This window comes from Octopus bimaculoides, chromosome 1, assembly GCF_046866305.1.
Source record: "Octopus bimaculoides isolate indiv1 chromosome 1, ASM4686630v1, whole genome shotgun sequence".
NCBI classification, from domain to species: domain Eukaryota; kingdom Metazoa; phylum Mollusca; class Cephalopoda; order Octopoda; family Octopodidae; genus Octopus; species Octopus bimaculoides.
Window position 1 is genome coordinate 179,447,639 of NC_142928.1, and position 13,846 is coordinate 179,461,484.

A 13,846-nucleotide genomic window follows, 5' to 3' on the forward strand; every position below is an offset into this window, starting at 1 on the left:
GGCTGAAAAATATTCAAGCACCACTACAGTGAAAGGAAATAGGCATTTAAACATAAAGCAATTTATTCATTTTTAGTGCTTAACAAAAACTCTAATAAATAAATGATGGCCATGATGATGATGATGATGATGATGATGACAATGATGAATTTGATGATGAAAAATATTTCTTTCTACTATAGGCACAAGGCCTGAAATTAGGGAGAAGAGTGGGGTAAGTCAACCCCAGAACACAATCGGTACTTATTTCATCAACCCTGAAGGGATGAAAGATGAACTTGAAATGTTAAGAGCAGAACAAATATTGCAAAGTATTTTTTTCCAATGGTCTAATGATTCCACCAGCAATTTTAGGGGAGGGGGAGTCAATTACATTGACCCCAGTTTTCAACTAGTATTTATTTTGGCAACCCCAAAAGGATGAAAAGCAAAGTCAACTTCAGTGGGATTTGAACTTAGAGCATAAAGTGCCAAAAGAAATGCCACTCAGTATCTTGACCAATGTACCAATGATTCTGCATTAATAATGATAATAACAATCTTTTCAAGTCTAGGCACAAGGCCTGCAATTTTAGGGGTGGGGGTTAGTCGATTACATCAACCCCAGTGCTCCACTGGTACTTATTTTATCAATGAAAGGCAAAGTCAACCACAGCGGAATAACGACGATGATGATGATGATGATGATGATGATGATGATGATGATAATAATAATAATAATATGATGATGGAAGTGCAAGAATTCTTTGCAGGATTCTTGAAGCATGACCAGTAAAACAAAGCCTGCTGGCTGTGGACAGCTGACACTTTTCATCATACCCAGCAATATAAGCTGTGAGATTTAATACAATAATAATAATAATAATAATAATAATATCCTACAGTATGATGAAATATAAACCTAACAATCAAAAGCATAAATAATATTTCATCACATATATTCATCATCAATCTTTTGAAAGATAAAAATGCACTTTATGTTTCAAGACTAAAAGCTTGTCTAAACAACAAGGCAAGCAATACTGAAACAAATCATTAAATATACTTTAAGGGAAATATATATATATATATATATATATATATATATATATATATATATATATATATATATATATATATAGCTCTGCATTTGAATACATAGTTCAGACTAGACTAAAAACCTAATCCTATGAGAAAACATTTCAAAGTTCAACACTTCTTAGGATTTATTACAGAGTTAAAAAAAACAATATATTTAGCATAAAATAAATAGTTCACAAATATAAGCTAATTGGAAATGTAAAGAATTCAATGATTTGATGTTAGTGCCTTGAAAGTTTTGTCTACAAAAGTCATTTCTATTCTACAATTAAACACTACTTACAACTTCATTAAAAAAGCACATTCTCTTCATTTTATGCATTGGAAATTAGAAATTAAACGAAAGCAGCCTATTCATAACGTACTGCATTTTAAAATAATTTTCAAACACACACACATTACATATCTGCAAATACAACTGGGAAATATTAACTAACATTATACCTGACACAGTAATTTAAACCATCAATTATATATGATAAAATCAATTTTTTTATAAGAGACTCAAGTTTTTAATACTTATACCACACACACACACAGATATATGTATACACATACATACACATATGTTGATTCACTTTTTCAAGAGTGATTTAAACATGTTTAAAAAGTTTTCAGACTAAAATTTAACAAATTTTTCAAATGTTGCTAAATTCAAGATAATATGATTTCAATGAATTTTTATATTTTAAATTAGTCTGCAGGCAATAATTTACAATGAATAAATAAACAAATTTACAGTTAGTAGACATTTCATGCTTTTCAGTTTTGCTAACTTCCTTATGATAAACAGAAAATACTAAAAACACATCATGCACAAGAAAGAGAGAGAGAGAGAGAGAGAGAAAGAAAGAGGGAAAAAAGATAGAGCGAGAGAGAAAGAGGGAAAAAATAGAGAGAGAGAGTGGGGGAGGGAAAGCTGATTAAATCAAGAAAATGTAACACTGGAATTATTTAAGTGGGTGGATATGATCTAGTAAGATGGATTGAGTTTTCCTGGTTTGGAAGACCCCACCCTAAAAATGATCTAAAAATATTTAGAGGTATCAAATGTGATAAATGGTAAAGGGATACTTCAGTTGTAGTGTTAGTGGATGCATATGGCTCTAAACTTGTGTTTGGAATGAAATTCTACTGCATTTAGTGACATAAGCAAGGACAAACTACATTTATAATCTAAATAGAAAATATTGCTATCACCATGACTTGTTTGAACAAAAGTGGTCATTGAGTCACAAAACGTGTCCCGGTTATATACACACTTGGGTATGAAAACGTCACCACACCCATTGTGTATGTAGAAGTGACCTACTTTTTTTTCTAAAATACTATTGATTTGGAATGGGACCAAATGTAATCATGCAGAACAATCCAATCTGCACTAGTACAGAAGGTTAGTTTATTCAAAATGATAGACATGATGAGTGGGCTGAAATTGAACAAAAACACCCTTAATCTAAATGGGTTTCATCAAATCATTTAATCTATAAATAATGAAATATAAAGGTCAACGAAATGTAGCATTCTACCTGAGGAAGTTTCCTGGATATTTTTGCCACAGTAACATAAAGTTTTTTAATTATTTGGTTTTCTATGTTAGTAATATTTGGTTTTCTATGTTAGTAATAGTGAAGAAAAGCTAAAATGTGAAAATAAGAAGCAATTTAATAATTTTATTTTATCCCAAATAAAGTATAAAATCATGGGTCAGTAATGTATTGTATTTAGCAGGATGGTGGGAATTTAATGTGTAGAATACTAAGCCCAACAAACACAAATACATAGCATCAGATTTCTTATAAATCATCAACTGCTGCATAAGTAAAATGCAAGCAGGAAATGTGATGTTAGCTAATTTCCTGACAAATAGACAACTTTACAATAATTCCTGCAGCAGAATTCATGTCTTGTTACATACACAGTTTGGAATGATTTTAGATCTCAGAGTGAGAGGTTAACACTCTTTCATAATTGAAGGAGGGGGAAAAAAAAAAAAAAAAGCATGTTTGTCATGTTAACAGAAATGATCATGACACCATGTAAATGAGAATTTACAACACTAACAACTTAAAGTTTTAGGAACATGAAAACCATTGGAAATTTAAATACTGATTTAATCACATACCATTACAGTATATTTACTTAGAGCATGAATTTGAATATTAGTTATGTGTATATAGTCATTTTCCTAATTTAAATAAGCTACATATTTAAGTTGGTAATTATTTAAAATGAAGGATGCTAACAATGTCATATATATAGAGAGAGAGAGATTTAACATATACTAGTTGTAAATAACTATAACAGGTGCATTATAAGTGTGTGTTAGTAATAATAAAACAATTAAAACAAAACATGGAAAATTAATATAAAGTCCAATAGATGAGAACTAGTGAAAGTATACAAAATTAACTGTTTGACTAGAAATTGAATAAATGCAAGAAAACATATTTTGCAACTATCACAATGTTCTCAAATATTGGAAGAGATAACATCTAGGCACTATTACTCACGCAACAGATAGGGCTGACGGTGAAGGGGCAGGGTAGTCATGATTACCCGGCAGAGGGAGTGGGGTCGACCCCGGGGTATTCGGTGTGGGTGGATAACCACTAAAACGAAAAATAAATAAGACAAAAGCAAATTAGGATTTCCCAAACAAAGTAATGTCAATTAATATTGAGAACTGGTAAAGAAAAAAAAAAAAGTCAATTAGCAACTAAAATCACAAGCATTGGAGTTATAAGTAGAAAACTGCTTTAAAAATTAACACATCTGATATCCCCCAATAGAGTTTAGGATCTTCATAAAATCAATTCATTTTTTTTTTTTTAAATTAAGCTATGGATTAAAAATCACTTTGATTTTTGTGTATAAAGTTTTAAATTGATATGTTGAAAAACTATTTTAGAATTAAAATTTAACAGATCAAACTACTTTAACAGTTTTAAATCACTAATTCTAAAACTTAGTGGTAGTCAGGAATGTTTACATTATCTTAAATTATGAATTAATACATTCCATATATCTATCATTGCAGTTGATCCAATAGTAACAAGCTACTGAACCAGTTGAAGTAATTATAATACCCTACTATGGGAATGAGTACTTTTTGTGTCATTCATTAGAATATATATATATAGAATTCTAACTAGGGCAAAACCAAAAATGTTAAGCTCAACTATTCGCAACTAACATAAGTATCTTTATGAGAGAACATTGAATGAAGTACAATAAATAATAAATGAAAATTAAAATTTCATGAATAAACAGGATTAATATAAATTACACAAAATGAAATTGATTTAATTAATACATCAGTATTTAAAGAAACTTCACAAATGCAATGTAATCATCCCCCATACACACTACACACATTCACACACAAAGAAGCAGTTATCTTATATATAAGAAGTACAAATACAATTAAAAAACACAAACATTATTATAAAAAAAAAAAGCAATTTCCTGAATATTGGGAAAAAAAGTACATAACATTTAATGAATGGTTGTTAAATAGGACTATGTGAAATTTTCCAGTTGGCCTAAAAATTAGGTTTTTCTTTTGCAATTATAATAATTTAGTAACAATCATATATGAGAGAACTGCCATCAATGAAATCTGATTTCACAATGTAATAAACAACAACAATGAAGCAATGCATATAATTTATGAAACAAATTCAATTTTGATTGTTAATCATCTAGGTAACAAATTGTGTCTTTTGTTCTTCAATGAGTGTGTATTTATGTGTATGTATGCATATGTGTCCCTGAAGAAAACAGGTTAGTAGGGTTTATCTGTCTCATTGTTAAAATGTTTTGACCTTTCCCATGAAAGACTTGCTAAAAATACATAAATACTTGTTTTCAAAAGGTTTAATTCTGTCTGAAAAGAGAGTTTGTTCTTTACAAATCATTCACTATTCATTAAAAAGTACTTTTTATATATATATTGCAGTTGTTGTCTTACCAACATCAACTTTGCTTTTAATCTTTTCAGGACTGTTGAAACGAAGTACCAGTTAAGTATGACACCCACCGCCACCCAACTAATATTGACTAATCTCCTCCCACGGAATTTCAGACCTTGTGCCTATAATGGAAACATCTATTATTATTATTATTATTATTATTATTATTATTAAGGTGGTAAGCTGGCAGAATTGTTAGCACACTGAATGAAATGCTTAGGAGTATTTCGCGCAGCATTACATTCTGAGTTCAATTTCTTCAAAGGCGGCGAGCTGGCAGAAACGTTAGCACGCCGAGCAAAATGCTTAGAGGTATTTTGTCTGCCGTTACGTTCTGAGTTCAAATTCCGCCGAGGTCGACTTTGCCTTTCATCCTTTCGGGGTCGATAAATTAAGTACCAATTACGCACTGGGGTCGATGTAATAGACTTAATCCGTTTGTTGGTCCTTGTCTGTCCCCTCTACGTTTAGCCCCTTGTGGGCAATAAAGAAATAAGAAAGGATTATTGTTATTATTATTTTGGCAGAATCATTAGCACATTGCAAAAAAATGCTTTGCGATACTTATGTTCTGGCCCTTTGCATTCCAAGTTCAAATCCTATCAGGGTTGATAAAAAGATAGCAGCCAAGTACTGGAATTGATGGTTAGAACCAACCAGCTTCTCAAAATTTCTGGCTTTGTGCCTAAGCTAGAGACAACAACAACTACCATAACTAATATTTTGGTAGAAAAGACTTAATGGTATTTTGTTCTGGTTCTTTGCAGTCTGAGTTTAAATTCTACCAACATCCAGTTTGGCTTTCATCCTCTTGGAGCTGATAAAACAAAGTACCAATCAAGTACTGGGTTGATGGTATCAACTAATCCTCTCCTTCAAATCTCAGGCCTTGTGTCTATATTAGAAACAATTCTTCTTCCTGCGGGTGACACGTAAAAGCACCCACTACACTCTCTGAGTGGTTGGCGTTAGGAAGGGCATCCAGCTGTAGAAACTCTGCCAAATTAGATTGGAGCCTGGTGTTGCCATCTGGTTTCACCAGTCCTCAGTCAAATCGTCCAACCCATGCTAGCATGGAAAGCGGACGTTAAACGATGATGATGATGATTATTATTATTATTATTATTTTTATTATAATAATTACTATAATAGGAAGGCATCAAACTGGCAGAACTGTTAGCATACTGGAGAAAATGCTTAGCTGCATTTCACCTGTCTTTACATTCTGAGTTCAAATTCTGCCATGGTTGATTTTACCTTTCATCCTTTTGGGGTCCATAAAAATAAGTGCCAGTTGATCACTGGCATCAATGCAGTTGACTAGTTCCCTCCCCCTATAATTATTACAATAAAAACAATTTCTTATTTTAGATTTAAGTAAACTAAGATGTTAAAATGTTTTACGTTAGCCACCTGAGCAAGTGTGGGAGTATTTCTGCCATGTTAGACTGAGCTGAGTAATTTTTGCAAATTCCTTAATTGGCATAAATTTTAGGGTTGAATTGCATTAGTCACACGTCCTCCATTACGTTATCAATACAGCATTCAAATTGTAGTCTTTGTAGCACAAGTGTTTCCTGACAAGTATACTGACACAAATAGTATAATGTCCTTCTTAAGAGAAACCTCTATTAGCACAATGAAAATAAGTCTATCAAATAATTTTTTCAAATAACATTAAAAAACCTTTCTGTGTGTGTGTGCTTGTGTGTGTATACATACATACACACACACACACATTGACTCATATACGTGCAATATACTTGTATATACATCTTCACATATATGTGTGTGTGTGTGTGCGTGCGAACATACATACACACACAATCATTAATAAATACAGCTGAATAGGAATGTTATGAAATAATATAGTTTACACAGAGACAGAATAAGGAAAAAACTGTCACCATGAGGCACAGGTGTTCATAAAGCTTAGTTCTTCTGCGTGCTGCAGTGAAAATGTGTTCTTTCTCGCTTCTAATAATATACACTTATCGCCCCCCCCCCCCACTCTATTATGCAAGCATAACAGATTAATTTTGATTACAAGCTGAATCCTCAACTCATTCAAAATAATGATAATAAAATATTGTACACACACACACACACACACACACACACAAACACACACACAGTCTACCTATTATGCACAAATACACTGCATTTTTTTTGCTGGCAAAGACCAGGAGTGGGAAAATGCAAATTAATTCTCTCAACAATATAAACCACATTTACTGTCCTGCTTTCCTAGGCAAATAGTAAAAGTATGAAGGTTATTTACTACTACACAATAAGACAAATTATACATTTTCCCAACTAACTCAGTAGTTAGTAATTATCAGAAATGAATGAAATAAGCATATTTTGAAATATTTCCAATCAAAAGAAGGATAGCAATTAAAGTTAATTGTAAAAATTATGTAAATCATCTTTTTTCTTTTCTTCTTTTTTTTTTAATTTAATTACTCCACTAGGTCTGTTTTAATGTCAATTAATCTTTTTCTCTTAACTGATATTAAAATACATTTTTTTTTTTTTTTTTAAAGGGAAACAAGTTGCCATCAACTGTCACCAAAATCACAGGTGACCAATTAATGAGAATAGGTTAAATAAAAGTTCATTAAAGTTCCCAATATTTGTTGCCGATTAAAATAATGATGAACAACCTGAAAAAAAAAAAAATCATCCAAATCTAAAACCTTATTAAGTTTTACCTTTTTATTATTATTATTAGGATGAGAGAAAGAGTGAGTGAGTTAATTATTTAAGCAGGTTTCAAAAGATCCCAGCCTTGATCCTTTGGGGAGTATCCTTCAGACTACCATCACTGCCCACTGCTCTTGCAATTACTTATTCTGCCTACCACTATTACTACTACTACAATAACTTTTTTTTTTTTTTTTTGGTTATCTATCCGATATAGTTTTTCAGAAGGATTATAATGTGCATAGACTACAAAGAGACATTTAGTGTAACATAAAAGCAAATCACTTCCGTGTGCATAACTATACACGGCAGTCATTCAAACCAACATGGAGAAAGTCTGGGTTGAAATACAGTGAGTAGTCAGAATTTGATTGAAGTGTACATATGATGTTGATGCATGTAAGAATAAGGATTTTTAACACGGTCTTAGTAATAACTTGTTGGGAAAAGACAATCCAGTGAAGGAACAGGATGAAATGATTTTGACTGAAAATAGGTGTGGGACTAAAATTACATATAAGTTCTCCTTTCTTTAGTACATTCATGTTGGTGTCCAACCAGATAAAAGCAAAGTTGACTTTGGCAAGGTTTGAACTCAAAGCCATCTTTTTCATTCTCTCTCCCTGATGCTTGAATATATAACACCAACTGCACATGCACCCTAAAAAATTACCTCATTCTTTTGTAGCTTTCAGTCACTGGACTGGGTCATGCTAGAGCATTGCTTTCCCAGAGTTTTTAATCAATCACTTCGTTCCTTAGTACTTATCTCAGTCTGGTACTTGAGTAACTGGACAAGTTACCACATTTTATGAAAAAGGATTTAACTCAACACACTGTTTTACATTTACACACACACACATACAGCTTTCATATAGTTTACATCTAGCAAGATTCACTTACAAGACATTTTTGACTGACTTGCAAACCATTCTGTTTAGATCTTGGTTAATTAGCTGCCTTATTATTTCTTACTACTTTTATTTTTTCTAGGTCTGGTATTAAACAATATACACAATCCTTTCTCCTTAAAGTTGTATTATTATTCTACAGTTCTTTCTGGCTGAAATGCTTGTAGCAACTCATCAATACTTCAGATGGAATTCTACATGCAAAGTCTCAACAAACTTATCTACCAGTCATCACTTTTCTGTCTGAATCAAAAAATATAGGCAGATATTGATTATTAAAGCAAAATAACTGCTTTCATCATATCTCTCAGTTTTTTATTTTAATAAAAGCAAAAAAAGAAAATGCAATGTTCCATTCTTTAACCATAAAACTCTGATCTTATGAAATTACTTACTTCCAATTAAGTAAAGAAACATTGCTTATGATGCAGCAGTAGCTTTTAGAGGAATGAATATTTGAGGACACTGGCTTGTTCTACTTCACAGGATTGAATACATAAAAAGAGTAAACAAGTGCTTGAATCAAGTTATTAACTATTGCTTTTTATAGATGTTCAGACGCTCCTCTTATCTATTTTGCTAAGTTTTCTGAAACATGTAGAAAGCAACTGCATTCCTTTGGAGCAGACCATTCATAGCATATTAATTACAATTTAAGGAAGAGCATTTTTCTTCTTTTTTTTCTTTCTCTTTGTTTTGTCTAAACAGAAGACATTAATTACAATATATAAAATAAAAACTGCCAAGAAACCATCACAACACTTAACTCACAGTCTCTTACTTTCATTGGTGTATCTGATAGTCCTTCTGTAAATCTTTGCTAGAAACAACCTATGACCAGGCTTTAGATAAGCAAAGGACATGATCCTACACATATACATGCATTGTGCATGTGTAGACATGCATTAAGAGCAACACACATTTTGCAGCAGACCTGTTGTTGACTCCTTGGACCACTTACCTTTTGACTGTGGTTGGTTGACCAATCCTCTTCCTTATGAAGGATCCATTTTGTCAAGGGCAGTGTTGAATGCAGCCTCTCTGCTACGTGATAAAACTCTTGAGATCCCCAAAAACCCCAAAAAAAAAATTTGCAGATCATATCTTGATACTGCTTCTGTGTTGTACCTCCAACCAAACTTTTAACGAACAAACAACCAAGTTTGTCTAACGGTAAGCAGATACAACAGGGCAGTATCATTCACTGCTGTTAACAGCAGCCCCACTTGAAGATTGATAAGAGTTTTATCACCTAGCAGAGAGGCTGCATTCAACACTGTCCTTGACAAAATGAATCCTTCATAAGGAAGAGGATTGGTCAACCAACCACAGCAAAAAGGTAAGTTATCCAAGGAATCAACGGCAGGTATGCTGCAAAATGTGTGTTGTATGGAAATCTGTGTTTTTGTTTGTAAAGAGTATATATATTATTTTCATTTTTTTTAAAGCTAACAAACATTGAACAGTCTTTTAAAGTCTGACTTTTATCACCCAGTCTTCTTTAAGAGCTGAATATATTACTTAATAGTAGTGCTGGCTATTTTTAGTTAAGTTGACCAAGACAAACAATGTCATGTATCTTGTTTATATGCAAAGAAAATGAACTTGGGTTTGTAATCCAACATCTTAATCATTCAATTATTCTACACATATATTTGAATACAGTCTATATGTTACTTTCTACAAGTCTATAAGAAGTCTGTACTAATTCTTAACTGCAGCATGATTTTCTTTTTTTAAACTTTACTTTTTAATAACATTTCTATCCCTGAGATTCTAAAGCAGAGAGATCATCTGTTCTTCTGAAGCAAAAACAAACTACAACGTCAATAAGAAACCTTACAGTATGTACAGCAATCATCAAAAGACCAATAAAGTTTCATCTCAACATAGTATCAGATATTATGCAATGGAGCAAGTTAAAATCTATTACTTGGTAGATGGCACATATTGAGAAAATTAAATAGAACCTCACCAGAATTGATTGATTAGAAACCATGGCATACAACGAAATAAGGTCATGTATTTCAAAAGAAAACAACATGGCTATTTTGACAGCTCTTCAAAGATACTGACACTATCAAGATGAAATTATAGACAGTAATTTTCTTACGTGCAAAGTAAAGATTTGACAACTGTGGCAGCCATGAAAGTGGTGTGTTACATCAAAGTTTTTCTGTTACTCACAGCCATTACAGACTAAAGAGTTTAGTCTACCCGCAGCAAAATGGATGCAGTTGTAAAGCTAGATAATCAGTACAACAACCAACTGTCCAGAAATACAGGTTTGATTCAGTTAAAATATTTAATTAAATTCTTTTTTCTTTTTTTTTTTAAACCAGCAGTTGTTAGTTAATAAAATGTCTATTAAACAATGAGAAAAAGAGATGTTTGTAGAGTAAGCATTGTTTGATGTCAAGAACATTTCTACTTGAAGGTGCTGGTGACAAACTCTTGATGCCGAAACCCAGATGAAAATCTCAGTAACAATATTGTTAACCAACATTGCAACTTCATAAACTGATACTTTATTTTTATTGCTCAAATATAATCAGCAGAGCCAACTGGCTTTATTAGAAGAATCCATCAATGGGTCATTAGAGATTATGTGTTTCTTTTGAAGAGTTCATGAGAGAATTTAAGGATTGCAGCAGTGAACCCTACTATTCTACCATTCTCTATTATTATTACTTAGTGGACTGGGCAACAGAAAGACAATTGTCTTTGTGGATTTTTGGCTGGTAAGGCCAGCATCCTAATGAAGCAACCATTGGCGATTCTTAGAATGCAAACAACTTGATGAAAAAATATTCTCAAGATAAATTTTTAAATAAGAAGGGTGAGATGATTCATAAACTTGATGGAATAAAGTATATTTGGATGTGAACTTAGAAAAATCAGAATAAAATTTGAGAAAAACTAAGAGGATTTGTTTTGAAAATTAAAGAACAGAATAAAGATAGGGGAGAGAAATGGTACTTTTTCATAGCTAATTTTAACATAAAATATATAATCTTATGGTTAACAAGTGTAAGAATGGGGGTAAAAAATAGACATTTTATAAGAAACAATGCAAAATTACCTTGGGCGGTTGTAGTTTGCTGATTCCCTTCTATATGGCATAGTTTGTTGATTAAACGCTGCCTTTTGCATCTGACTGCCAGCAAAACTTTGTGGTTGTTGGGTATAATTTGGGGTAGACATAGTTGTGTTAGTGTAGCCAGGTGTGCTGTGAGTAAAAGGTCCACTTTGAGTGGTTTGAGTAACACCCCACACTGTAGTCACAACAGAGAGAGACTGAGGAGTTTGGCCACCTTGGTTCCCTGTGGGCCATGCTGCATTAGGATCACTAAAAAGTAAAGAAATCGAATGCTTAAGAGTGTTCAAGAAAAAAAATATATATCAGAAAAATATTTAAGGGTGATGTGAGGCCTTTGAGATTTTATAGGCTCTTGGTTTTCCGTTGACAAATTTAAATTAAAGAAAAATAGAAACAGACGATTCCATTATAGATGGAATAAATAGTATAGTTTCTAGGTTACAATTAGAAGAAATAACAAAAGAAAATAAAAGACATTTTTTTTTTCCACTGACGGAAAAGAAGAAAACGAGAGCTTTGAAGAATTCTTGAGTTTAGAGTAAGTGGAATAATTTACAAAATTTAATCAATTCCTAAGAATATTAATTCTGAAAAGAGATAATACCACCAGAAGAATCTTATATGCATTAGTGCATCCATGGAGAACAAAGAGAGAGAAGAGTGAAGAAAAGTAGGCATTATAAAGTCGCATAAATATCAAGAGGAAAAGCTTCAGCCAGAATAATGCAACAGAATTTAAGGATAAAATTAAAAAGTGATAAAAGCTAAAAATCAAGCAAATCTTCATTCAGTAATTAGAGGATGGTGATGGCTATAATGTTGTCATTTGGATGTGTAAGTCAATATTTTTATATTTGATATGTAGGAAGGTAAGAATCAGAGTGTAATTTTATTAAAAAGGCATCTATTTTCTTTAGATATAATGTTTATTTCCAAATTTGTTTTGATTACTTTTACCAATGAGAGTATTGATTCACTTTAATAGTGTAAGTGGAAGAAATTAGTCACACAAGTTCCATGAATATATGGATGGTCCCAAGAAAGACAGGTAACTAGTTGTAACACCACAATCAGTTCAATACAGGGAAGAATAAATTTTTTTAAATCCCATCAAATACACCCATTATTATGTGTGAAAGGTGATACAGAATCTATGACATTTGTGGTGGCATTTGCATGTTACAGGTATGTTATAAAAATGCAGAGATGTATCAAAGACAATATTTTTCCTATAGCTATGAAGATGATGAGAAGTAGAGAGTAAACCTATTCTTTACTTACTGACAAGTGGATTATGTAACCCCTTGACTGATTCTGAAAATCAACACCATAACTATTTCTTGGGTTGAAGGATAGAAAAAAAGAAGTATAAAGGCAATACTTTTTCACTTCTATAAATAAATGTTTGTAGATTACAGTTGGTGAGATTATACACACAAATTATGTTAGCCTTACATAAAATGTTTTGAGGGTTATTTGAGAATTTTGTGACAAGATTTAACTAAATGAGATATTAAATATTTTAAAGTTTTTCTGAACATGCCACTCATGTAGCCATGTAGATAATTCTTAATAATATCTATTACATAAGAAAAAATATCCATAATAAAATTTTCTCAAGATTTCATTTGCAACGGGAAAAATGGCAGATATTTAGTTGAGGAAATAGAAACAAAACTGTATTATTGAGTTATAGAGTGAATGCATATTTTTTCACATGTATCTACATATATACATACAAATGCTAAGTGTGAATAATCAAAATTCACAAGAAAATATTTTCAATACTGATGTTAATGCTTGTTATGTTTTTTCCTATAATCAATTGAATGGAAGAAATTGAAAGCCAAACTGACAATAATAGAGTTAAGTTGCTCTTATGTACAAAAATAGATTTAAACATGCATATACTTCTTTTAACATGTTAGTGAAAGTTGAGGATTAAGCAGTATTTGAAGAGAAATTAAACAAATGATTGACTGAATGTGTGTAAGATAGTGTTGTTAATAAAAGAAGGAAGCATGAATGGATATTGCATGTTAGTAGTAGTAGTAACAAGAACAGAGGTTCAAAAT

At 31.8% G+C, this 13,846-nt stretch overlaps 1 protein-coding gene across 35 annotated transcripts in view; it reads right to left on the reverse strand.

Moving 5' to 3' along the window:
* Positions 1-13,846, reverse strand: part of LOC106871676 (zinc finger MIZ domain-containing protein 1) — a 459,684-nt gene that overhangs the window by 19,348 nt on the left and 426,490 nt on the right. For 12 of the 35 annotated variants that reach the window (XM_089362930.1, XM_089362893.1, XM_089362917.1 and 9 more), the window contains 2 exons: positions 11,754-12,020; positions 3,594-3,692 (listed from right to left, as the gene is read on the reverse strand). The exons of 6 other annotated variants lie outside the window; for them this stretch is intronic. In XM_089362930.1, the coding sequence (XP_089219056.1) occupies positions 3,594-3,692; positions 11,754-12,020 (366 nt within the window). The remainder of the gene's footprint in view (positions 1-3,593; positions 3,693-11,753; positions 12,021-13,846) is intronic. 17 more of the 35 variants (XM_089362964.1, XM_089362921.1, XM_089362907.1 and 14 more) reach the window with 2 other exon arrangements.